The 26,884-nt window shown below is 30.2% G+C and overlaps 3 protein-coding genes and 1 non-coding gene across 5 annotated transcripts; all 4 read left to right on the top strand.

Annotated features, from left to right (window-relative positions):
* Nucleotides 1-7,879: 7,879 nt before the first annotated feature.
* On the top strand, nucleotides 7,880-10,291 carry LOC100809587 (WAT1-related protein At1g68170). The gene is made up of 7 exons (XM_003547019.5): nucleotides 7,880-8,166; nucleotides 8,346-8,408; nucleotides 8,539-8,655; nucleotides 8,806-9,070; nucleotides 9,175-9,333; nucleotides 9,450-9,601; nucleotides 9,699-10,291. Exons 1-7 carry the CDS (start codon nucleotides 7,964-7,966, stop codon nucleotides 9,952-9,954), a joined length of 1,215 nt encoding a protein of 404 aa, XP_003547067.2. The 5' UTR covers nucleotides 7,880-7,963; the 3' UTR covers nucleotides 9,955-10,291.
* Nucleotides 10,292-13,646: 3,355 nt separating this feature from the next.
* On the top strand, nucleotides 13,647-16,718 carry LOC100305956 (uncharacterized). The gene is made up of 3 exons (NM_001364414.1): nucleotides 13,647-13,826; nucleotides 14,136-14,186; nucleotides 16,341-16,718. Exons 1-3 carry the CDS (start codon nucleotides 13,703-13,705, stop codon nucleotides 16,367-16,369), a joined length of 204 nt encoding a protein of 67 aa, NP_001351343.1. The 5' UTR covers nucleotides 13,647-13,702; the 3' UTR covers nucleotides 16,370-16,718.
* TRNAV-CAC (transfer RNA valine (anticodon CAC)) lies at nucleotides 16,180-16,253 on the top strand. Its single transcript has one exon. It is a non-coding gene; the product is annotated as a tRNA-Val (tRNA).
* Nucleotides 16,719-22,116: 5,398 nt separating the features above from the next.
* LOC100814578 (tubby-like F-box protein 8) lies at nucleotides 22,117-26,486 on the top strand. 2 transcript variants are annotated; one of them, XM_006597274.4, is made up of 6 exons: nucleotides 22,117-22,465; nucleotides 22,792-22,854; nucleotides 23,371-23,802; nucleotides 23,939-24,026; nucleotides 24,951-25,083; nucleotides 25,543-26,486. In XM_006597274.4, the coding sequence occupies exons 3-6, from the start codon at nucleotides 23,455-23,457 to the stop codon at nucleotides 26,255-26,257; spliced, it is 1,284 nt and encodes a 427-aa protein (XP_006597337.1). In that variant the 5' UTR covers nucleotides 22,117-22,465; nucleotides 22,792-22,854; nucleotides 23,371-23,454; the 3' UTR covers nucleotides 26,258-26,486. The 2 variants fall into 2 exon arrangements, with proteins under 2 accessions (XP_006597337.1, XP_006597338.1); XM_006597275.4 differs by having other exon boundaries at nucleotides 22,216-22,465; nucleotides 23,454-23,802.
* Nucleotides 26,487-26,884: the final 398 nt, after the last annotated feature.

Raw genomic sequence — 26,884 nt, 5'->3', positions numbered from 1 at the left:
TTTGTTATATACAAGTCAAGCCAGTAAAATAAATATATAGAGTGATTGATAAAAATTCTTTATTATGAACTATCTAATGTGTTCATCAACAATTATATGGCCATGAACTATCTAACGTGCATAATATACTATCTATACTTAAAATATAAAAATAAATTTCTACAATTACATTTTTTATTTATAAATATATGAAAAGTTTAAAATCTGATATATATATATATATAACTGATCCTTTTCGAACTCTTGAATCACTGGACCAATCTGTATGAATAGTTTTTATAAATATTTATTTGTGTCAACACGATTTGGTTTCTCTATACTCTGGAATCACTGACACAATTTTAATGGATCCTAATTTGATCCCAATAATTCTGGAGCCTGTCATTAGTCGTCAGATTATCAATAGTTGGTCGTCGGCTATGAGCTATGAGCTACTATCAAATATCAATAATCATTAGTTATTAGTGATCAGTTTAGAATATCATTCGTTGACTATTAATTACCAAATATAAAATCGCATCTCTCTAAAATTCGATACATAGTGAGAAGTGAGAACTACTAAAACAAAAAATATAAATAGTTTAAGCTGATAATATAATCTATGATACTAATAAATAGTTTGTTAGTATACAAAAGTATATAGTAGTATCATGATTATCATCTGTGTTCAACACACTATATATTAGCATAGACTAAAAAGTGTCTATATCAATTGGTCAAATTTAAATTCATTATGGTCAATTTAATGGGAAACTTTGTCTTGCTACTGTAAAAAAAAAAGGTTCAATCTTAGATGATGATTATATTGATTAAACCGAACTTAATTAAAAAATTTTATTTGTTAATTAGCATTCATTGAATATGAATATGATAGCTCTAAAAAAATTGAATACTCGACAATGAAATTTATTAGTCGAACTCTACTTTTTTTTTTTGGATAAAAAATATTCTGCTGATTTTATACACGACACTGACCTATTGGTAGCATTGAAATAATTTCCCCCTCATTTCTAGCATGAGTTATACAATCGTTGCACCATAAAATTAGTGGTGAATTGGTTGGTAGTGCCGAATAGGACAAGGTAATGGTTACTAGCCAAGTTTTCAGGTATAGTTTCCATGTCAAATTTTACGACTATTGTCCGTTAATGTATCTCATATATAATTGGTTTCTTTTAAGTCTAAAGCAGCTTTTGTTAAAAGACTAAAGATTTGAGTACCAAAGTTTTAGGAAGATTACGTATTCATTTTGATATTTGCAAATCATTTTTTATTATCAATCAACACTGCAACAAAATCATTGTTAAGCCAAGATTGTGTAGTCGTCCCTAATAATTAAGGACCAGTAATGTTAGCAGTTTTGAGTCATATATATATATATATATATATATATATATATATATATATATATATATATATATATATATATATATATATATATCACATAATTAAATGAGTTAAGGTCATTATATAATTAATCAAAATATTAAAATGGTCTAATCAATATAAAAGTATAACTAAGGACATATATGTTATGAAAAGATAATTATGTAGATACTAGTGATATTATAATTTGATGAGGGGTTAAATTATAATTATCAAATTTAGAGTAATTGATGGCCGTGGGTTATGGTTCCCATTAGTAGAGAGCAACTTAACGCAACATAATCCGTCCAGTTTCTAAGAGTAAAATACAGAGAAGAAAAGAGAAAGACTCTCTACAATTGGAAGATCATAAAAAATAATTTTCTGATCAACCTTTCATCATCATCATTCCATCATGACTAATCTAGTTACGCTTCCGCATCTAGTTTTTATCATGAGTTTGAATATGGGAACACAAAAGAGTTCTAGTTCTATTTATATCTGTGTACAGTAATTTTCAATAGAAAAGCATGTGCTTAAAATTAACAATGATCTATTAGAATAAAATTTGGCTAATTGATTGAATCCCTATATTTGAAAGTAAATCTCAACAAATAATGCTTACAAAAATAATTTTACTATGATCCTATTTAATGATTGTGTAGACTTCATATAAGATATTATATTATTCATCCTAAAACTTTGTTTGGAAAAAAAATACATAAATCCAATCACATTCAAATATAGGTAGCAACTTTAATCTTTTTGATCATATTCATTAAATATTTATATACCCATATTCATACCGGTTACTTATTACCTACACAAAATATATAAAATTTAATTTAATATATTTATCAAATCTCACTTTATATTTTTATCAACTATGAAAGTATTGTTGAAAGTTTTATAATTAAGTGTTTTAACATTTCACTTTCAATACATAACATGACATTCATTCTATTTATCCTTTAACATAGTTAATATCAAATAAAATTTAAATATTTTAATTTTAAACAAATGACATTCAACAATAAAAAAGTAAAATAAATTATATTTTAGGTCCTCTTAAAATTAGTAAAACTCAGATTTGGTCCTCTTAAATTTTTTTTATTATTTTGGTGCCTTTAAAATTGAAACCTAATTATTAGGTCCAACTTGCCAACTCCATCTGAGAATTAGCCTACGTGGCTAACCGTAAGACACATGTCATTCGACAATTAAAGTTTTATAAAATCATGTTCGTTGTTCGTTCGCCAATAAACCTCTTTGACCGTCATTCGTGGCTGTTGGAGGTGATTTTCGACAGCGACTCCCCTCTCTTTGGCGAGAACTGTAAGTGAAAGAGAAGGGTGAAGGAAAGGACATTGTTGGGGTAAGGAAGAATCATGAAGCGAATTGAAGTAGTGAAACAATCGAATCATAAAAATATTGTTGTCATTTCAGAAGTCATTAGTGTGGTAAGGAAGAATCATGAAGCGAATTAAAGTAGTGAAACAATCGAATCATAAAAATATTGTTGTTGTTTCAGAAATCATTAGTGTGGAGGATGCACTTTCGCCTGAAATCACCTTTGGTGACGGCGAGCGATGGTTGGTGGCAAGGATTTAGAAATGATCTGGTGTGGTGGATGTAGAATAACATGCTATTACGAGATCAATCCAACGATTTAGAAATGATCCACAATTCCCAATTGTTTTTTATTTTCATTTTAAAATTTACAAATTTCAAATTAAATAAAACTTTAATTTTCAAAAGTGACGTGTCATACCGTTAGCCATTTAGGCTAAGACTCAAACAAAGTTAATAAACTGGGCGGAAAAAAGTAGGTTTCAAAATAATAATAAAAAACAATTAAGAAGATCAAATTTAAACTTTACTAATGTTAGGAGAGCCTAAAATATAATTTACCCTGAAAAATAATACAAGTATTGTCAATAATATGTTAGAAACAATATATTTTCCTTAAAAAAAATGAATTTAAAAATAAAAAAATTTATATAATTTAATATTTTTGCTTGAATATGTATTATTTTTTAAACTCATAATATTTATACTAATCATTTAATTTTATTAAATAAAAACTATATAATATAGATAAATTTAACATAACAACTTTTTTTCTATATAGATATTTTTATATAATGATATCGCTTGAGAATTTTTTTCTAGAGGAGGGTACTGTGCAATTCGGAAGTAGAACATGTTCATATCACCATTGGGACTTATTTAATTTTAGCAGTGGCAGTGGAACTCCTGTTTACATTTAGATAGAACATGAACATTGACACATTGTTGTAACTAAAAGTTATTCCCTTATCAAATCATGACTTTGATACATTGAATCATAGTGGTTACATCCTTGCCCTTTGAGGGATACATTTGAGCAGCTTACCATTTTATTTTATTTTATGGTAAATTTTAATTTGGTGAAAAATAAAAACAGTTTATCGATCAATGATCAACAGTTCTTTGAAATATGTAACGATTAAGGGGAAATTTTTAATTTTATACATGGTGAGTAGAAACAGATTATATTATTAATTAATCACGATAGAGGGACTGTATCCCATGTAGCGACTGAGCCTTAAGCTTGATGGTCGACTAACTCCTTAGTCACAACTGCTTGTGATCTCTTAATTAAGTAGGCACCAAAAGGGATATATTTCAAACCAAAAAGCAACACAACAAATTTAAATGCTCTGGTTAAGTCTCTCAAAATCCCAAAGAAAACTCATAACTAAACAAGAACATATTACATGCACGGGAGATTTTAAGATTCTTCAAAAAAAAAAGTTTGTTAAATTAAACGCCTACTACTAATTAAGTTAAAACATTATTATTATTATTATTCACGGATCACAGCGTTCTGTTATGTTAATTTAATTATTTCAAGTGTGCCGACAACTCTACAGGCTTTGCAATGCACGCTTAGTGAGTACACTAAGAATTTAGTTGTAAAACACTTTTGAAACATCATGTCCTGCTTGACCAGTCATAAACTAGTCAATAAAAAATGAGTACTTAATTAAAGCTAAAATTTGATTTGTAAAAAAATGTTGCTCAATTTTAATTAAATTAGTCAAATTTAAAATTTAAACTTCATATTTGTTTGAAATGTTTATGATTTAATTAATATTTTTAATAGTTTGTTATTTATTAATCTATATTTAGCGTATTTTTATTAAAAGATAAAGTAAAATTATAATGCAATATAATTTTATATTCATAAAAATTACTTAAATTTTTTTAAAAAAAACAACCAACATGGTATATTTCTTTGTGAAAAATTACAACTATCTATTTAAAATACAATTATTAAAAATTAAAATTAACTACATGGTATATATAAGATAAGAATAAGAAGGGATCTCACTTTGGTTGAACAAGAACAAACTCTATGATTTATTGTAAACATTCTTATTTATCAATTATGTGTGTTTATTCATAAGTTTCTAAGTCTTGAACATGGGATCTTACTTAAATGAATTGAGTTTAGTTTTACATAAAGCAACTGAATGTTGGTAGTTATTAATTAGTTAACAATTTTGTAAAACTTAAATGACTCATTTAAATAATTGACTCTAATTTTATGCTTAAACTTATTTATTTAATCATATAAATGAATGAGTTTGATTGGTTATTTATTTAATGACCAACAAAAGTTGGTTGGTAAAAAACAATCTCATGTCTCAAAAAAGATGCGAGTTTGATTTTTATGGTTGATATGAAGACTCTTTTTTGATGGATAATATGCAAGTATTTTTATAAGTTCATTGAGCCTTGAGATCTATTTTGACTCTAATAAGTCCCTAGGACCTAACTCACTAAACTTTTTGTAACAAAAAGCAAAAAATTAAGCTTTTAACAAGGATATTCTTAATCGATAATTAGAGATTAATTCTTTCACTAAGAGATCATCAAAATTGATTTTATCTCTTTTAATAAAGTTTTCTTCATACACCTAATAAGATTGATAAATATTTTTTAAAATAATAAATATTTTAACTACTTAAACTCTTATTGAAAAGTTATCTTTAATCCCTCATAAAATAAAACAATCTTATAAAAAAAATTATTGTATATCGTTAATTATAGTAATTAATCATTAGTTTTATTATATAAGTAATCATTACTAATATATTAGTTATTTGTTAACATGCATACAATTCAAACTTTATATTAACATGACATGATTGATAGATAATATTATTTTTTTAAGCATGTAATCAGATATTCAATTAATAATTTATGTGTATGAAAAAACATTGATTAAAAAAGGTCAATTCATAAATTTTAATATCTTAGAAAATGTGTGCCTAACTTTCCGTCGAAGGATATCCGATTAAAAAAACAACAACTAAAAACTTTATACCATTGGGCAGATTCTCTGAAATGAGATATTTATTTGTTAACTTAATTATCTAAGTAATAATCAAATGTTTCAAATGCTATAATGTTTTTTTAGGAGTATTAATGTTTAAAATGTTATATTTTGGAATATTAACAAGGCATATATTGGATTACTCATAGGATAAGGGTTTTGGTCTTGGCAAAAGGTTTTGTTCCTTGGATTTTGTTAACTTGTATGCGAGAGACGCAGGGGGAATCGGGACGTGGCTCCACGGACTACTGCGAAAAATCTGCCCTTCAAAAAGGCAGAGTCAAATGTACCAGATGAAGTGAATGTGTTTAACGTGTATTTTTATTAACAACTTGTGCTAGCTATCACTTTGTGTGGATTGTAAAATGAAAACTTATATTTCATTTGCCAATAATAGTGAAGTCGTTTTTGTACCAAATATAAGTTGAATTCATTCGCACGTCCTGTCACTTGCTAAAAGTCTACAGATTAACCCTGAAGATATTGCCAGATATCAATTATAAGCTTCTCTTTCTAGGATTTGATACGAGTAATACTTAATTTCAAAATACTTATGCAAAAAATTATTAAATATAAACATTAATTAAACGGTATGCAAAACAAGTTATTCCTTAATATATAGTAGGCAAAATCATTTTAGAAAGCCAAAAAGATACATGGAAATTTCCATAAAGCTATAAAACAAGATATAGCCAAAATAAGACAAGCATACCAAGACTTTTCAAAAAACGTGAAGATACATGAAAATTTTCGTAAAGCAATAAAAAAAAGCGATTTGCCTGAGCAGTGAATTTAAAAAATAAAAAATAAAGTTACAATCATTGATGAAAAATTAATTTAAAATTGAAAAATGCACAAATATATGATAAATTACCATACTTTTGTTTGTGATGAATAATTATAATTATTCCCTTTCTTTCTTTGAATGAACGCACAAATCGCTTTAAATGTAACATATTCTAAAACATGATATAACAACCAATGACTATGAATGTAGCATATTCTAAAACATGATATAACAAAAGAACGACAAACATTGAAAGACTAGTAGGATAAATATATGATGGTGGTAGTAGGGCATGGCTGAGTAGCTAATTAATTGAATCTGTTCAAAGGGTTCAAGTAATCTCCCCACAGGAACTGGTCCAGTTTGTCTTCCACTGTCCAGTGTATCTATCTATCAGCTTCAACGACAAGCAAAGCAACGCCAAGCCAAAAGCGTAAGGTCCAATTGGCAAGACGTCTCGATTGACCTGTGAATCTTATTATATATTATGGTTTGCACGTGCCAATAAAACTATGAGTGTCCCAATGCTTCCTTGCCAGTCTTATGTAAAAGACTGACTTAGACCACCAAATAATAACAATAATCTCCTCCATATGTTATATATTCTTTTAATCCCATCTTACTCAGTTTCAGATGGGATTATATTTCTTGATTCAGTTTTTAATATAATTGATATTTATTTAGTTTTCACCATCATCGTATTATTGTTTGACTTTAATAACTTGAAATTTTATTAAATATTAATTAAATTTAAAAAATAATTTATTTTATATATATTGCTTGTACAAAATATATATATATATATATATTAAACTCTTTAAAATTTACATATATAAGTTATGATATTGATTCTTTCAATATAAACAAACAAATTTGTACTTTGAAAGGTTTGAAGATACAAGTCAAACCTTGATATCAAAGCAGTCATATATAAAAATATCCACGGAAACATAATATTGTCACGTTTATGATATTTGTGCCATACGGCTTGAATTATTTTATACCATTTTAAAATAATAAAATTATTTTAGTTCTCTAAACATATATACTTGTATTGCATGCATTAAAACATTTACAAGAGTAGTTTGTTTGAGCCAAAATTTTGAAGGATAATGCAGCGTGGCAAAAAGAAACTCGGTAGAGATTTGTTTAAAATAAGAACACATGGTTGGGTATATTTAATTATCGATTTCTCAGTTAAAGTTGTACTAAAAATAATATAAAATAGTAGTGCGTAAATAATTGCCGAGGTCCCTGGATGACAAACACTATTTGGAATCTGCATCTTCATTCTTCAGTCCCCCTATAAGTATAAATAGCCCTTTGCTGCTATTGCTCGCTACATCTTCTAAGTTCTTTCATTTCATATCGCTCTCTCTCTCTCTCTCTATATATATATATTTCTTTGTTATCGATCTGCAAACACAATGGTAGAAATGAGGGGCATATGTAATGTGTTGCATGGGTTGAAACCAGTGTTGCTGATGGTGTTAGTGCAAATTGCATATACTGCTGTCAATGTGCTTTTCAAGCTCGCCATAAACGACGGAATGAGCGTAAAGGTTGCCACAGCATATCGCCTCGCTTTTGGATCTGCTTTCACTGTTCCTCTCGCACTCATTTCTGAAAGGTCCATCATATTAATCACTTCCACCTTCTTCTGTTTCTCATTATTGTTACTTTCAAACTCAAGCAATAAATACACTTTATTTAGCTTTTTTGGACCTGATATTATAGCACAGGGCAATATAGATTAACTTATTTGGCGGGCTAATTAAAATGGTTTTTCTTGTCTTTTCTTCTATACAGGAACAAAAGACCAAAGATGACTTGGAGGGTGCTTTTCATGGCATGTCTTTGTGGCTTATTCGGGTATGTTATGTAAACTCATTAGTATCGAAATTGTCAATGAAAATATGTGTACTTACGTTATATTTTGTCAATGGTAGTTAATTAATTAATTAACCAATCTTATATATATGGTTATGTAATGGTGTTACAGGGGAAGTTTATTTCAAAACCTTTTCTATGAGTCCTTGGCTTTAACATCAGCAACGTTTGCGTCCGCTCTCTACAACCTCATTCCAGCCATTACCTTTGTCTTGGCCATCTCCTGCGGGTAATTAATCCTCAACACTGCCTTTTCTTCTTTGTAAAATGTTCATCACTCATGCAATAAAATATTAAACAGTACTACTGATTAGTGGAAATTGAAGTATCAGTAATAACTTTGGTAATTTTGTTTAATTTTTCCTTGAATTTTCTGTAGTTTCGAAAGGCTAAATTTGAAGGCAGCAGCAGGAAAGGCCAAGGTGTTGGGAACTTTACTTGGAATTGGAGGCGCAATGTTGTTGACCTTTATCAAAGGGGCAGAAATTAATATCTGGCCTTTCCACATCAACCTTATGCATCCACATCAGCACCAAAACGGCCAAGTGGCGTCATTAAATGCTGACTCTGGGAATAATAAATTGTTGGGGGCAATTTGCTCCCTAGCAAGCTGCTTCTCTTTTGCTTTGTGGCTCATCATTCAGGTCAGCTTAATTAATTAGTTATATTTATTTTTCACAACACCAGCTCGAGATTTCTTAATTTAGCATTTTTTTTCTCTTTATTGACGTTGGCTCTTGTGGCACAGGCTAAGATGAGCAAAGAATACCCTTGTCACTACTCAAGCACGGCTCTGATGTCTACAGCGGGAGCAATACAGGCCACTGCTTTTGGTTTCTGTTTTGAGAGGGATTTGACTCAATGGAAGTTGGGTTGGAATATTAGGCTACTGGCTGTGGCTTATTCGGTATTGTATTCTTATGTTAATCATAATCACCATGGTTGTTGAGTTGTAACTTCATTTATTTTTATATGTAAATTAGATAAGAAAGTTTTCATGTGAGTTAAATTTTATTATTGCAGGGAATCGTGGCCTCTGGAATAGTGGTTATTATTACTGCATGGTGCATACAGATGAGAGGGCCTCTGTTTGCGTCTGTTTTCAACCCTCTAATGCTTGTGCTTGTGGCTATTACCGGTTCTTTGATGTTGAATGAGAACTTATACGTAGGAAGGTATGCACTAAATGTTGACTTTGATGAATTATATATTTTTGGCCTTAATTATGCATACATGTCCTTAACATGGTTTGGTTTTGCACAACATATGCAGTGTGGTTGGAGCAGTGCTGATTGTGTGTGGGCTGTACATGGTTCTGTGGGGTAAAAGTAAAGAGATGAAAAATATTACTCAGTTGGTGCCATCAGAAACCATCCGAGAAGCTGAAGCCATAGAAGTTGTCGTCATGCCCATGTCCACACCAATAGATTATGAAAAATGTGACCAAAACAACCAAGGAGAAAGGAATGTTGACAAAGAACATTGTGACGATTTGACAAAAAACAAGGAAGATGATATTCGCATATAGGGGCCGAAGATGATGATTGCATTGCATGTCCTACCTTAATAGTTGTCTATGCTTTTGTCTTCGATTCTTTTATTCCACAAGTCAATGAACTACAGTTTATTCATGATTTTTCTAATTTTGTACCATAAAAAAAAGTTTAACAATTAGATTTCAATACAGCTTCATGAATTTCCACTGCCAATCGGCCCAACTTCTGGCTCTTCAAGATGCTAAGGACCTTTTGTACCGAAGTAAATTGCTATGGGCCTCTAGGGTGACCCTTTTCAAATTTGGGCTTTTAGCCCATAAATATGTATGCATGGGGGGTAGATTTTTTATTTATCAATCAAAATAAATAAATAAACATACTTTTCACTGTGACATTGATTTTGAAATTATTAATATAAATTAATATTTATTTTATGATGTAATAATTCAGTTCAACCGACACTCTTACTTTATTTTGAAATAAATGTCGTTTGAGAATATCGCAAAAGAATTAAGAAAAACCTTAATTCTAAGAGAAAACTTATAATATTAGTAATTTTCTTGAAAATCAATAATTCTGATCATTAATTTTCTCTTAAATAAAAAGTACTTTCTGAACATTAATTTAGAGAGAAAAGAAAAATTTAGAAAAAGTAACAAAAGACTTTCTTTGTATTATTAAATGATAGTGTTAACTTTTTTATAAAAAAATTATTAAACCAACACTTTTTTTAAAAAAATAGTGACCATATCACCAAAGGAAATATGCTTCTAATTATATTATTTGGGAGTTGGACAAAGTAAATTGTCTAGAGTCTCTTCGAGGGCAAGGTCCCTCCTAACTACACTAAGCTTTTATTTTGAAAATGATTTTTCTCTACTCTCTTATTCATGCACGCAGTATCCTTCTATACAATGGAGTTTACGTTGCTACATATCCTGCAACTAACTCTCTAACCGTTGAAAAGCCTAGCTAACTAACAGCTTGTAACTAACTAACAACCTTGCTAACTAACTAATGGTCATGCATGCAACTTTATGTGAGATGTCTTCCTTGTTCTCTCTATTGTTGGTGCTATCATTATCCCACCCTGGGAAAATCAGCTTGTCCTCAAGGTGATAGGAGTGACAAAAATTATCCCAACTTCTCCTAAGTGGACTCTTCTGGCGCAAGACCCACCCATTGCACTAAGACAAAGAACGGTGAGGTCGTAACATGGAGCCGTGGAACATGGTGAGGGTGTATTTTGGATTTGGTGGCTTCGGTGGTGGTGGTGGATGTGGTGGCGGGTGTGGCGGTGGACGTCGTTGCCGATGACAGACGGAGCAAAGCCAAGTCTTGACGACGAAAAGAATCCAAACCAAGCGCAGATGAATATGATGCTTTACGACATCGTCGCTGAGCATGATGGTGTCATTACCGTAAGGGATTTTGCAGCAAGGGTCGTGAAGGTAACGACAGTGGGCGATGCGGAGTGATAGAGGCAACGGACGACTGAGTCGGATGTGGCGGTTGTTCAAATGAAAGCGGGGAGGTGGCAGCGGAGCTATGGGTGCGACTGTTTTGAGTTTGGGATGGTGGAAAACATTCAAGGGAGGTGGAGCTGACGTGGGTGCTATTGTTGGTGGGGGTTGTGCGGAGGAGGACGAAGTTGACGTGAGTGTTGTTGGTGGTAGTGGTTATGTGGAAGAGGATGGAGCTGTCGTGAGCGGCGGGGGCAACAGCGGAGTTGGCATGTTCGTGGGTGTGACAAGCGTGGGTGACGAAGTTGGCTTGAACGGCGAGGGCAGCGACAGTGGTAATTGCAGGGAGGAAGAAAGGTAGTGGTGGCCGGATCGCCGAGGCAATCTTAGGAGAAAGGCATCCAGTGAGGATTTGAGGTGGCGTTGAGCGGCGACAAGGTTGGCCAAGGCGGCCTCAAGGCAGTCCTCGACAACCATGGAAGCTTTGTTTGGCGAGTGGAAGGCAGCCATGAAAGTTTCGTAAGGCGAGTAGCGGAAGGCAGTCATAGGCTGCAGGTCGGATCAATTGTTATGAGTGAGAGGAGAAGATAGAGATATCCTTGATTCGAGGGTAAGGTCTCTCCCAACTACACTAAGCTTTTACTTTGAAAATTGCTTTTCTCTACTCTCTTATTCATGCACGCAGTATCCTTTTATACAATGGAGTTTACGTTGCTACATATCGTGCAACTAATTCTCTAACAGTTGAAAAACCTAACTAACTAATAGCATGTAACTAACTAACAATCTTGATAACTAACTAAGGTCATGCATGCAGCGCTTTACGTGAGATGTCTTCCTTGTTCTCTTTGCTGCTGATGCTATCAATTTGCTTTTGGAACAAACTGGAGTACTGGACTGGCCCATTTGGAGCAAACTTTTTATATTTTTATAATACCTTTTTATTTACTGCAGATATAACTTTTATAATATATTTTTCTAGAAAATTAAATTGAAAAATGACTATAAATAAATAAATATATATATATATATATATATATATATATATATATATATATATATATATATATATATATATCGTGTACAAAGAGTGGAAAATTTCACCAAAATATCAGCCCCGAGTTTTCTGGATGCGGTCACCGCCAGAACCGAACTTTGTCAAATCCACGTGGCTCGATATTAATCACACGCAATGTTTAGGGTGCCCGAAATTAGCATTGATAATTTGATTACTCCCTCCGTTTCCCAAAATAAGTATTTGTCCAATTAATAAATAAAATGAAAAGAACGATAATTTTCTAAATCTAATTTTATTAAATAGATCAAATAGAGTAGTATTAATATTAGATTCAAAAATTAAAAGTAATATTTTTTTAAAATATTAGTAGAAAAAAATAATTAATATTATCTTAAAAAATCAAATGTAATACTTATTTTTGAGATAAATTCTTCCCAAATGTGATATTGCTTCTTAATTTATATATAAATAAAAATAACTATCTTTTTGTTAATTAAAAAATTAGTTAAAATTATTTAATTTTATTAATCTCAAGTAAAAGATAAAAGTATTTTTAAAATGATTTTCATTAAAATTTAATATTATAAATAAAATAAAATTCTTGGAAATAGAGTTTTAATTGAATGAAAAATATTTTAAAAATAATATCATAGGAATGAAATTAGTTAAGTTTGTTTATATTTAAATAAAAATAAAAATAATTTTGTTTATTTACATATGAATTCTGATACATATTTTGGCACAGAGATAATAATATAACTGACACATATGCCTGAAAAAATTTACTCATATTAATATGAGGGTCCACATAATATGAATATGAAATTCTGAATGGATAGAAATCCATCCACGCAAATACGGACAACCGTCAAAAATGTTGTCTGGGCATTCAAGGAAATTTTGTTATAAAAAAAAACACATTAGATCAAGTATTGCTTTCAACGGCTGTGATTAAATTTTAAATGCAATCATAGCAACTAGTAATAATTTTGAATTCAATCAAACCACTTATATACAAATTTCTTAAGAATGTCTATCTCTTTTTATAGTACATAAAAATTGACATATCCTCCAACAGTGTTAGGCCCAAAAGAGAGAAAACGGGATGGATACTCATCATAGGTCAAAGTTGGTGGCTAATTGATAAGAAGCGTACATGTGCTTCTTTATGTTATGTTGAGATATGGCTTGCCATTTCCGTAATTTGATCGAGTAATCATGGTCATTTCTTTAGCATAGAGTTGATAAATATCATCAAGACAGAACTAGTTTAGTGTTTTACGAGTAAGTTAAGATAAGATGAAGAAGATGGTGGTTGCAATGATGCTTATATTTCTTCTAATTTCTACGCAAATGGAGAGCGTTGAGCCCGATGCTGCAGATTGCTTGGATGGTTGCACTACTGCCTGTGTTCAAAGCGACTGTAAGTGATTATCATTATGGTTTCTTCAACATGATTTTCCTCTTCACTGTTTTTTTTTATATATATTAAATGTTCTTTTTTAATATAAAAAAACATCTTAATTCATTCATTTACTTTGAATTTAACTTTTATTGCTCTTTAATTATGCAATACAAACTATTTTCGTGTTTTTATTACATTTTTAATTCACTAAAATTATACCAAAAAAGTGTGATGCTTGGCAAAATCAAAACAGGAAACTAGTAGAATGAAATTAGATGATATAATATGATCTGGATGTATAATGCGAGCTGAAAATGTCACATGCAGCGAGGCTTCAAGCACGGTGTGATCGCAAGTGCAGCATTAGATGCGGTCCAGGTAACCAACCTAATCCCAAATATTTCTTCTTCATACTTACAATGCTATATATCGATATTTCATGGATGGATAAAAAAAAAGAAAAAGACAAAATGATATTTTGTCTTTTGACCTAGTATATGTGTTTGTTTGAACAATTGAACTAATTCAATGATGTGTTGTTTAAATTGATTAACATAAATGAAATATAACATATCAATAGGAAAACAATCTTAAGCTAATAATTTAAAATGAAATAAAATAGAATGGATTTCATTATTTTGAATATCTTTTCATCTAACTTTTTCTTAAATTTAAAAGCATTTAAACAGAATTATTTTAATTTTTATTTGAAATTTGTTGAATTATACTTTTTTATCCATTGGAACCTAAAGGGCTAAACGCCTAAACCCACTAATAATCATATTATATAAAAGCACCAGGGGTACAAAAAGCAATAACATAAGAGAAAAAGCAAAGAACCCGAGAGCTATGAAGAATAAAACACCACCTATACACGTTAGAAAAGGAATTTTGGTCTATACAATTGCATATGCATATGAAAAGATTCAAATCCTATAGAATCGGCATGTCATCAACAAATACTAGCTGGATCAATTTGCCATTGTTGATAGGAGATATCAAAGTGGCTCTGGTAAGCCTTCAACCATGCCCGCAAACAGAATTTTGTGTCATAGCTTCTCCAAATCAAACTCTATAGAACTCCATCCAACTGGCCATCATAGCTTAGGTTTCTCCCCTTGTAATCCATGTGATCTGTGAGATATGCCTTAAATGATCAATAGCCTTTTCAGGGGGTACTGTGTGTGTGCCCAATAAACTGGACCATTTCCACCAAATGGCTTGTGAATTTTGCACGAAAAAAAGAAACATGAGAAGCATCTTCTTGAACTTGATTGCACATGACACATTTTAAATACTCATCTTGAACTTGGATGTGCCTCTTATGAAGGTTATCTTTTATAGGTAACCTATCATGATGTAAGATCCTCCAAATAAAAAACGAGACCTTTTGTGAAATTTTGATTTGCCAAATAAATTTGAATTCATCCACCTTATGTAGATTTGACGGTGAATTTTTTTATGAACCCACGCACCAAATCCATTGGTCACCACCTAAACCCACTAAATGTGTGTTTGGTTTTGGTATTTTCTACAAGCTAAAACTATTCTCACATGTCATTGACGATCCTTCAACGTATACAATCAAGCATGTTCCCACTTGAACCTCTTGCTGCAGCATCTTCCATTTTCTGGGTTTCCATAAGTCTAAATATATATTTTGTTATCAACTTCCCCCTTCCTTACGCACAATGATTGGCTATTTAATTGGCTTGTTCACTTCATGGTTTTCGCTAAGTTTGTGTTTTGCTTCCGTGTTAGTATAAAAAAATTTGGAAAAATAGGTTATATATCCAATGTGTAAAACAATTTTACAATAAAATATAATTATAAACTATTATTATAATAAGTTGGTTAACTTTTATAATAATAATAATAATAATAATAATAATAATAATAATAATAATAATAATAATAATAATAATAATAATCTGTGATACTATGATTATATACATTGTATTATCATTCTGATTATTTTTTATTACCATATTTGATTTTTAAATATTTTCCATTATATTTTATGAATATATATTATTGTTAAAAATATCAATGGACAAATAATCTTTCATATCAATATCATTATACCTTGATTTATATTTTTTAATATTGTATCTTGTTATTTTTTATAAAAGGGAGGCCAATGCCTTATATTGTAATTATACGTGGGAATGTTGCTCCAGCAAAATCACCCCACAACAAATGTTTACATTCATAAGGTGGTTCATCAAACCAATGTATTATTCCCCAGGATAACTGTCATCAACATTTAATCAGCAGCATAATTGTCTTAAAATAAAATCTTCTTTGTCTTCAAAGATACACTCCAGGTTTAAACTATTCATTTAAAGACAATCCAAATGGTGACATTCTCGTCTGGGTGGTGTAGTTGGTTATCACGCTAGTCTCACACACTAGAGGTCCCCGGTTCGAACCCGGGCTCAGACATTTCAATATTTTGTAGCCCATGTCTGTAAATTACTTTGAGATATGTTTTTAGGTTTTTTTTTAATGCTTTGTAATAAAATTTTACAGATTCCACAATCAAGGAGGACATGGGTTGAGTATGTAAAGTCACAGCGCAAGCAAGCAGTGTCTGCTTGACCAACACCGTGTCTTTTTTAGTCCTTGCTTATATATGATATAACATTTTAAAGTCTTCCCGATGCTGTAGTAGCATCCAAATAAACATGGATGATAGACAGCTTTTTAAGATCAAATTTGTTAGGGTAGATGCTTTGTAACTTGAAGGAATGTGATATGAATGAATGTTTCATTATGGCAATAAATACATCACTGCCAATGTGACTATACATCTACAAGAAACTACTATCTGTGCTATCAAGATTTGTTTTTGAAAAGTAAGGACAATATTGATTAGTATATATTTCTCTAAATTTTGTGCTTTCTCGACATAATTTATATACTTTTTTTTCTCTTAACTTTTCTAGTTCGTTTAGGGAAATTTAACCAAAAGATAGATAAAAAATGATCAATAATTTTGTGTTAAGGATTAAACTTGGGTATTATTTAAATAATTTATCTTTAATTTAAGATATTTGTGCTTAATCATATGGTTGAATGAAAGCTATTTGAGGTTGTTAAATTGAAACATAAGATAAATATGTTTTTGGTCTCCCAAATTAAAAAAAAAACATTTTTAAATTTGATGAACAAAATAAAAATCATCTTTAAATTTGGAATTTTTATTTAAAAAATCAGTTTTGAGTTTGGGACCAAAAGAAAACTTGACCAAAAATCAAGGGACGAAAAAAAAAGTAGTTATCTAAAAAATATAAATACAAATTTTATTCTTATTAAATAAACTCGTGTTGCATAAGTTGATGTATTCTTCATTAGCCTCTTAAGAAATCTTACTAAGTGTGTATTTGAATTGACAACAATAAAATTAATTTTAAATGAAATTGATTTTAATAATTGATTTTGGTAGAAGTAAAAGTTATTTCTATTTGCTTAAACTCTATGGTGACTTTTTGTATTATAATTGATTCTATCATAATTTTGAAAACAATTCAATCATGTGAAATTTGATCAAAATGAAGATCACCTCACCATATTCTACCATGATTTTAGAGGTTATCAAAACAACACTAACTTTGTTTGGAGATAAGGATTAAAACATGATTTTTTTTTTAAAAAAAAATTGTGGATTATTTTTAAAACTTGGGAACAAAAATTGGTTTACCCTAAACTAAAAGACTAAAAACATATTAAACCTATATAAAATTAATTAGGAACAAACTGATTTTATTTATTAAAATGTTAAATGTAACTTTTACAATAAAATAAATGTTAAAAAGCCGTTTTTTTTAAATAAATAAACTTAAAATCTAAAAAAATACACTATGACAAAGAAAAGAAATAAAATTATAATTAAAGTTACAACACTAGTCATTTGATATCTTGCAATTTTTAATTTTAGTAATAATTAATAATAATATAATATTTTAATGATTCAATGTTTACATTTACAAACTCAAAGAATCACTTTATATGATTTAGAAATGAGGTTTTTAACACTCATATTCACTAATATACACTTTCTTCTAGTTAATTATAACTCTAAGTAGTTGCTTTTTTGTATTTCTATAGATGCCAATAACTTATTATCCATCATGTTATTATCATGTAAACTAAAAGTATAGGAACAAATAGTCTTTCTCATTCTTTAAATTTTCATTGTTAGTTATGTTTTATTTTCCTTTTAAAATTATATATATTTTTATAAATAAAACATACTCTTTATCAAATGAAAATTTTAAATATACGACAATATTTATTCATTAGACATGTTATTAAAACTATTCAATGATCCAATCATGTTATTGTAATAAAAAAATATTTTTATTTCATGCAAGTAAAAATATAATATATTTGTATCCATGTATTTATTTTTTTATTATATTGAATTTTATATATGATATATAAAAAATTAACTAAAATGATTTTAATTTACTTTAAAAATCAAATAAAATTATGTTAAAAAAGTAAAATAAAAAAGTGAATATAAAACTATACTTAAAATGCTAATAGTATAAAAAAAAATAAAGAGAAAGAATTTCAATAAAATATGTTCGGTATTTTTTATTGATAAAATAAATTTATATTAATAATTTGTGTGATAAAATTTTAAATTAAACATCATCATAAGTTTTTAAATAAAATCTTATTTTAATTAAATAATACTCCATTGAAAATACATATTTAAAAAACTGATCGAATTCTAGTTTTCTCCAAAAACAAAATTGAGCCATCGTCATTTAAGCCCCATGATGAATAGCAGGAAGATTTTGACCAAAACCAAGAGTTGTTGGGCGTAGATTATAGAGTTCCTCATCTCATAATGAGGGGACGAATTGCAGGTGCCCAATAGCTTCAGAAAGAGGAAATGAGGACCCCACGGTACTGATGAAACATATGGGAGTGAAATAGAAAAATGCTTATGGTCGAGGATATCGAAGCACCATTTTTAACCTATATAAAGTAAAATTATTTGGTCTTTGAAAATGTAATCTATTGTGTGTTTGTGTAGATTAGTTTTAGTTTTTAATTTTCATTACTTTTAGTTTTTAATTTTACATAATTCAGAGAATAAAATTAGCTATTCTTAATTGGAGTTTACTCAATAGTAATATCAATATGCATGTAATAGACTGCTGGTGTGACTGAAAAAAGTAAAAGTAGAAATTATAAAAAACATTATCCAAGTTACAACTTCAACTCAACAAAAAAAGAATGATAAGGTACGCGACGAAGCAACGTATCCTACGCTACGAAGCTTCAATAATGATGAATGAGCATCGTCAAAGTCATACTTTGACACCAAAACTCCAACCGAAAACAATCAATCATTAATATAAAGTTGAACAAAGAACAAAACAGTGAATGAAGGTTGGAATTAATGGAACGGAAGGTATCAAAAAAAGAGGCTTCAAATAAAAAGCTCTCAAAGTCTCTACTCATTGAAATCATTGTCAACCTATAAACTATACAATGCATGCGTAATTTCGGGGCTTCTACCTACGTGTTTATTGTTATTACTGTAGGGGACTTTCCTTGCAATCACAGTTCAGGATAGAGTAAATAAACAGATAGGAGACTACTACATTATCATTACCATACTTTATTTTATTTTTAAAAATACTAAAAACACACCTTATTATATTCGCATGTAGTAGAATAAACAACAGCGAAATGAAAAATGACTTAAGATGCATGGCATTGTAATAAAAAATATAAATTCATTAGGATAGGCTAGTAGTGGAGAGTTTATATATATATATATATATATATATATATATATATATATATATATATATATATATGCGTGCGCATTGACAGATTCGCGGGGTAAGTATGGATTTTTCTCCCTCTTCTCTCTATATCCTTTGTATATATGAGAATAAAAATAAATGGAATATTAAATTAATATTTGTTATATTTATAAAGAGAAAAGCTAGTACAGGACATTGGACATTGCTGCATCAATATATCAAGAACATTGTGTTGGAAATGTACGAGTAAAAAAACAAATAATAAATAACAAAAAAATAACATTATTTGGAGCAATAAAAAAATAATGAGAAAAAACATGACAACCAGTGGATGGATCACAACATCATGCATGTAAATGAGTGAAAGCAGACAAATAAAAAATTAAATATAATTATACTCTATGTAAAAGTGTAATTAATAATATTTTGGGAATTAGAAGAAGATAAAATACAAAATATAAAGCTAAAAGCTAAAAATAATGTATAAGGGAAGGCACTACAAACTATAAAAAAATATATCAAGTACTACTAATATAACCCAACAATTTTTTTAACGACTGAAAAAACTAAACATTAACTAAAAATGCTTACAAAACGTACAACTTAAATAATGTTAAAATATGTAAAAATGATTGTACTTTTTAACTTTTGTTTCGGAATAGAAATAAAATATCATAGCAACTTCAATCATTATTTTGGAGGAGATAATTAAGTCTTTTAAAAAAAGAATTTAATGATTAATTTGAAGTTGGATAAAAGGATAAGTAAAATTTGATTAATAATTATTTTTATCGAAAATCAAATTTAAATATTATTTAAATAATTTAACTTTAATTTTAATATATTAATAAGTTGTATCTAATTATTTATTTATTTTAAATAAATTTAAAAACTGTGACATGATACACTCGGATAAGATTAAAAGAAATAACTGCCATATCATTTTTATGTTTTATTTTAGAAATTACTACTATTAATAGAGTCTTGCTAAGGTCAATCTCGAGAACACTGATTAAAGAGTATTTGCTGAATTATTTAAAAATAAATACTGAATTTTAATAAATATGTTTACTTTTATTTTTTGTTAATATTAAGTACCTTTATAAATTTAAAATTTGTAGGGTTTTGCACTTATTTTGTATTTTATAAAGATTATTAAAATTCCAATAGGAGGTTCTCACTCAAAGTCACATTCTAAGTTTCTTGTAGAATTATTCTCTCAAAAAGATCGAGAAGAATGTGATCTTTCTTGTAGGTATACACATTATGACTTAATTCTATATATTAATTAACATAAAACACGAAATAGTTTTACATCTTTGATGGTATTTTATCTGAACTTTTCATTGGAAATTTATCATTCACTATTGCAATATTCTTTTTTTCTTTATAAAAAAAATATTTTTTAAGTTACAATTTCGAGTCAATAAAAATACACCAATTATTGATTTTTTTAGTATCTTAAGATGACAATATGTTGTAAATTAAATAAGTATGTTCATATTCTAAAAAAATTCAAACAAAATTATAATTTCCACTATTGCTAGATGATCACAAAAAATCAAGGGGGTTGAAACTGGAAACAACATCAACAATGCAGAATTTGCCGTGATGAAAGCGGTAATAAATTTTACAACGTTACCATTTCAATAAGATAGGGCTGATCTGCGATTTTTTAATCAATAGAGTAAATATTAAGCAATCAAAATTAAAATATATGAGCTACCAAAATAAATAAATACACAATTATTGTCGATACCGAATCAAACTATATTATCAAATTCAAACGGTTTAAAATAGGAATAGACATTATCGATAATCTAGAAACCTCCATTTCAGCTGCCTTTAAATATCTTTGAATCCATTCCATCATATAATCCTTTGTTTTAATAAGTCGTTGGGTTTTCCTTCTTAATTAATTTGATTTTTCGTTAACGATTCGTAGAAGGAAAAACAACTTTACTTAAGGAACATGTCCGAAAAAAACAACAGAACAAATAATTTTTAATATTTGAAAGAATATAAGATTGACTTGATAGATTTAAATTTTTTCATTGAAAAAATAACATGTTGATTAAAAAATTCTTAATATTTAAAAGATTTAATAATTGATTTAATCCTCAAATTATTTTAAGTGATTTAATTTGGTTATTAAATTTTAAAAAAAATTCAATTAAGTTCTTAAGTTTTAAAATTTTAAAATATTTAATTTGATTGTCAAGTTATTAAAAATAAATTAATTTAATCCTAAATTCTTAAAAACAAATAAATTTAGTTTATAAATTTAAGAATCAAATTAAATAATTTAAAAATAAAATTAATTTATTTTAAAAACTTGAGAATTAAATTAAATTATTTAAATTTTAAAGAACAAATTAATAATTAAATCTATTTAAAATACATCCGAATAAAACATAGGATAATGGAAGAGAGAGTGAGCACATGACATTAGTTGCCGGTTGCCGCGACCTTTATGGTACGATTTATTCACGGAGACCAAGTGGCTACATTAAATTTCTCTACATCAGAATTACGTTGATTATAATTATTAAAAGATATACAATACTATATTTTATCTTTAAATAAATAAATAAATAGTGGAAGTAGATTGCTTTTGCTTTTTTACCTCACGAACTAGATTTAACGAAACTTTGGAGTCCGGACATGAGAGAGAAAGATGAGGAGGGAGGTGTAAGAAACTGGGAAGAGAAGGTGGTGGTCTTGTTGCCATTCTGATCTAAAGCTTGTGTCTTTCTGCTTCGTTTGCATCTTCTGCTGCGTAAAGTTGATTCTTTTCTGATTCTTCCGTAGATTTCATCTCTGAAACTAGTTCTAATACTTTATCTACAGATCTCTATATTCTAGGTATGTTGTCTCCCAAATCCAAACTGTACTCTCTCTCTCTCTCTCTCTCTCTCTCTCTCTTCATTCAAACAATCTGAGGAGGGTTTCTTCAAATCTGGATCTTTTTATTTTTTTATTTATTTATTCTACTTGGTCTCTGTTGAAAATGCTGGGGGCGAAACTCATGGGTTTTCAGTTTTTCCAAGTTTTTGGAAGGAAAATGGTGGGGCTAGAAATAGGGTTATTTTGCTTCCAGTGTTTGTGGGAGGCAAATCTTAAAGGAGATTGTGGGATTTGGAATTTTGATTACTTGTCTTCTAAGTTCTAACTCTTTTTATGCGTTGCAGGTGAAGGTTTGCTTTTGATCCGGCTTGGGAGTTTTGATAGACTTGATTTTAACTCTTTAAGAGGTAGTTTCTCTTCTGGTCCTTGGTGTTGGCAATAATAGCCAAAGGAAAAGAAAATTGAAAGCTTTCTATTTCTGTACCTGCAAATTTGGCCGGTGAATTGGTGATAGCTTTCCCATATTTATTGTAATTATTTGGTTTTGTGTGCCTATTAACGATTTCCATATAAATTCGAATTATGATCTATAAATAACTAAATGATGGCTTTTTTAAATGGTTGATACTAAATGATGGCATTTTTGCTTCTGTAATTGCTACCATCTCATCATGATAATGCTATATTGAGCCATCCTTTTCGATGATGAGCGATGACCAAATATCTATCTAGTCTTTGACACGTGACATTTCACCATCTTCTGTGGCACCCTATTGACTTGAATTGTTGTAAATACCTCTTGCATTTAGTTCATCTCATCACTGATTGATGTATTAGATGGTGTCTATTTTGGATCATAGTTTTTAGAGAATATTTTGGTTGGAAAGATGAAGAATAATAACTGTAACTTTGCTGAATGGCAGCCATATGCTCACAGTGGTCGGATATAGTACATCAGAAGTTCACACAAGAGATATATATAATTATTCTTGGGTACCACCTGCAGAATGTCATTCCGCAGCATAGTTCGTGATGTAAGGGATAGTTTCGGGAGCTTATCTAGGCGTAGTTTTGATGTCAGACTTACTGGGCATCATAGAGGAAAATCTCAAGGATCAGTGCAGGATTTGCATGACCAACCTCTAGTAATTCAAAATAGCCGTTGGGCCAGCTTACCCCCGGAATTACTATTTGATATCATTAGACGGCTAGAGGAGAGTGAGAATACATGGCCTGCTCGAAAGCATGTTGTTGCATGTGCTGCAGTTTGCCAGTCTTGGAGGAATATGTGCAAGGACATCGTTAAGAGCCCAGAGTTTTGTGGCAAACTTACATTCCCTGTGTCCTTGAAGCAGGTTAGGTTCATTATTTTTCATAGCAGACTGTTTCACTTTTATTAACCAAACTATTACATTTATGTGGTGATAACAATGATAGTTGATGTTATGGGTTGAAGCAGCACCCTGATTGTTTGCTCCTTTCACTTTTCAGCCTGGGCCACGGGATGGAATCATTCAATGTTTTATCAAAAGAGATAAATCTAATTTAACATACCACCTATTCCTTTGTCTCAGCCCTGGTAAGCTTTCTATTTATACATTAAATTATCACTTGGTTTTGTATGGTTGTATCGATCTTGACAGTTGACATGCTATAAAAGCACGTGATTTTTTGTGCAAATGTTGATTCTGTCTGCATGTGTGTATATCTTTGCATGGATATGATTTGAGATCTATATGGGATGGCGCTTGCAATACTGTAATTTTCCCTTGAAACAATTACTACAGGGTCTTGTGGGAAAATTTTGGAAATGGGTTTTATGGGTCAAGTTTCCACTCATATTTTGTCATTCTTTGTTCAAATCAGCCTTCACTTGTTACTCCTGGCATGAAAATCAGTTAGTTGACTTAGTTGTATAATGGTTGGTTCTGTGCGTTTATTTATTTCCCTTATGATTGATTTAAGAAGAAAGCAACATCTTGTTTGATAATTGATAGCCATTTAGTTGGGAGCAAACCTTGTTTTTGTTGTGTTATATATGAATTATAATGGCTACCTTCCTCATAATTTATTAAGGTAACTGTTAATAATATAGTCAGCAAATGACTTTTTTTTGCCGTTAAATAAGGTGGATAAAGTTTATCAGTTGTATTGTTTTATGCATTGTTGCTTCTCCTGGTGTGTTGGGTTAGTTATTTTTAGATGTTGACCAGATGAAAGTACAAGTGATCTTTGCACTAGCTGGGGGTGAAACTTGAGTTATTTACATTTTGAAATGTTGCTTAATTCTGTTAAATCAAGATGTTGATTAGCAGTTTTTTGAAGTGTGTATGAGTCATTCCCATCTTACTAATTGCTGCCTTGGAAGGGCTTAAATCTGCCTGTATGTTATGCAGTAAATATGGGACTCAATCATAGTGATATTTATTGCCATATTCTAGTGCATACAGTGCTCATTTAATTTTCTTTTCCATTTATTTTTTAATTACTTTGAGTTTTGCAGCTTTGTTAGTTGAAAATGGAAAATTCCTCCTTTCTGCTAAGAGGACAAGGAGAACAACTTACACTGAGTACGTTATTTCCATGGATGCTGACAACATCTCTAGATCAAGTAACACTTACATTGGAAAGCTGAGGTGAGTTTTCTGCTAGTAAGTTTTAACATCCTCTGATTACATTGTCTTTATTGAAGAAACCCCTTTTTGTTTGTCTTCTAAAAAAACTGTTAAAATATGTTTTAAAATTTAGAGTAGGTGAGTGCTTTCTAACTCTCTGAAGTATAACAGCAGAATTCACTGTCAATTTCAGTTGGTGAGAGATGTAAGCATGTTGACCTTGATATGTTTTAATACGAAATTCTTTGAAAAAGAATTGTAACCGTTATTAGCAAAAAGAAGATGATACTTTTTCAAATATCTATTTCAAGCTATAGTTTAGATTCTTATTCCATCATTAATTTCCACTTATGCCTTGTAGATTTATCCTATTTTGCTTATCAAGGCTTCAAGCCTATTTACTTGGTATTTTATTTTTATGTTCTGTTTTATATCCCTATCTACTCACTTGTGATATTTTCTTTGACTTCCATACACCAGATCAAATTTTCTTGGTACAAAGTTCATTATATACGATACACAGCCTCCATACTCTTCTGCCCATATATGCCCTCCTGGGACTGGGAAGACGAGCCGCAGATTTTATTCCAAAAAGGTCTCGCCTAAGGTCCCATCTGGGAGTTACAACATAGCTCAGGTAACATATGAATTAAATGTGCTTGGGACTCGAGGACCAAGAAAGATGCACTGCGTTATGCATTCAATACCAGCTTCAGCACTAGATGCAGGTGGCACTGTTCCTGGCCAGCCAGAGCTTCTTCCCCGTTCCCTGGAGGACTCGTTTCGGAGCATCTCGTTTTCAAAGTCTCTAGATCATTCTATTGAGTTCAGCAGTTCGCGATTTTCTGAGATTGGGGAATCCTGCATCGAAGATGATGATGGCAAGATGAGACCCTTGGTTCTGAAAAACAAGCCTCCAAGATGGCATGAACAGTTACAATGTTGGTGCCTTAATTTCCGTGGACGAGTAACAGTTGCGTCTGTTAAAAACTTTCAGTTGATTGCTGCCACCCAACCAGCTGCTGGTGCACCTACACCATCTCAACCAGCTCCACCGGAGCACGATAAGATCATTCTTCAGTTTGGCAAAGTTGGGAAGGACATGTTCACCATGGATTATCGGTACCCTTTATCTGCATTCCAAGCTTTTGCAATATGCTTGAGCAGCTTTGACACCAAATTGGCTTGTGAATAAGATAAATCATGAATCAGAAGGGTTATAAGTGAGCTAATGAAACAATGATGTTGATGGTATATTTCCCTTTGTTTTTCTTTTCTTTTCCTATTTTCATTATCAGTATCATGGGAGTAGGCAATTGTTGTTACTCAGCTTTTGTATGACTAAATTGTAACCGTAGTGCATCTCTGATGTAATAGGATTTTAGAGCATTTTTAACATACAATGTTGCTATGTTTCTTTCTCAGTTGATTCTACCAACAAACCATCATTTAACATATTTTAGGCTCTGCTGCAGTCTACATTGTCTGGTACATGTTTGGTAATTGAGAGGTATATATATTCTGTCACATGGTGATTGTATGTACTTGTACCTTGTATGGTGGGTGCTGAATAGATTGATCTTAAGAATTGTTTGGGAATCAGGAAAACAATGATGCTTGCCTGGTCTGGATGTTGTGCCCATGCCAATAGAGATGTTTCACTTGTTTTTGGAAGATACTGATCATGTTTAAGATGGCTGAACAAATTATTGTACTCATGTGAATTGTGATGTGATGATGACTACATAACATGACTAGAACGGCTTTCGTGAATCAGTTAACAAGTTAGCCAACTGATTTATTAAAATCTATTTGAGTTGCG

Source organism: Glycine max, chromosome 15 (assembly GCF_000004515.6).
Source record: "Glycine max cultivar Williams 82 chromosome 15, Glycine_max_v4.0, whole genome shotgun sequence".
NCBI lineage: Eukaryota > Viridiplantae > Streptophyta > Magnoliopsida > Fabales > Fabaceae > Glycine > Glycine max.
This window is presented reverse-complemented; position numbering and strand designations above follow the sequence as displayed.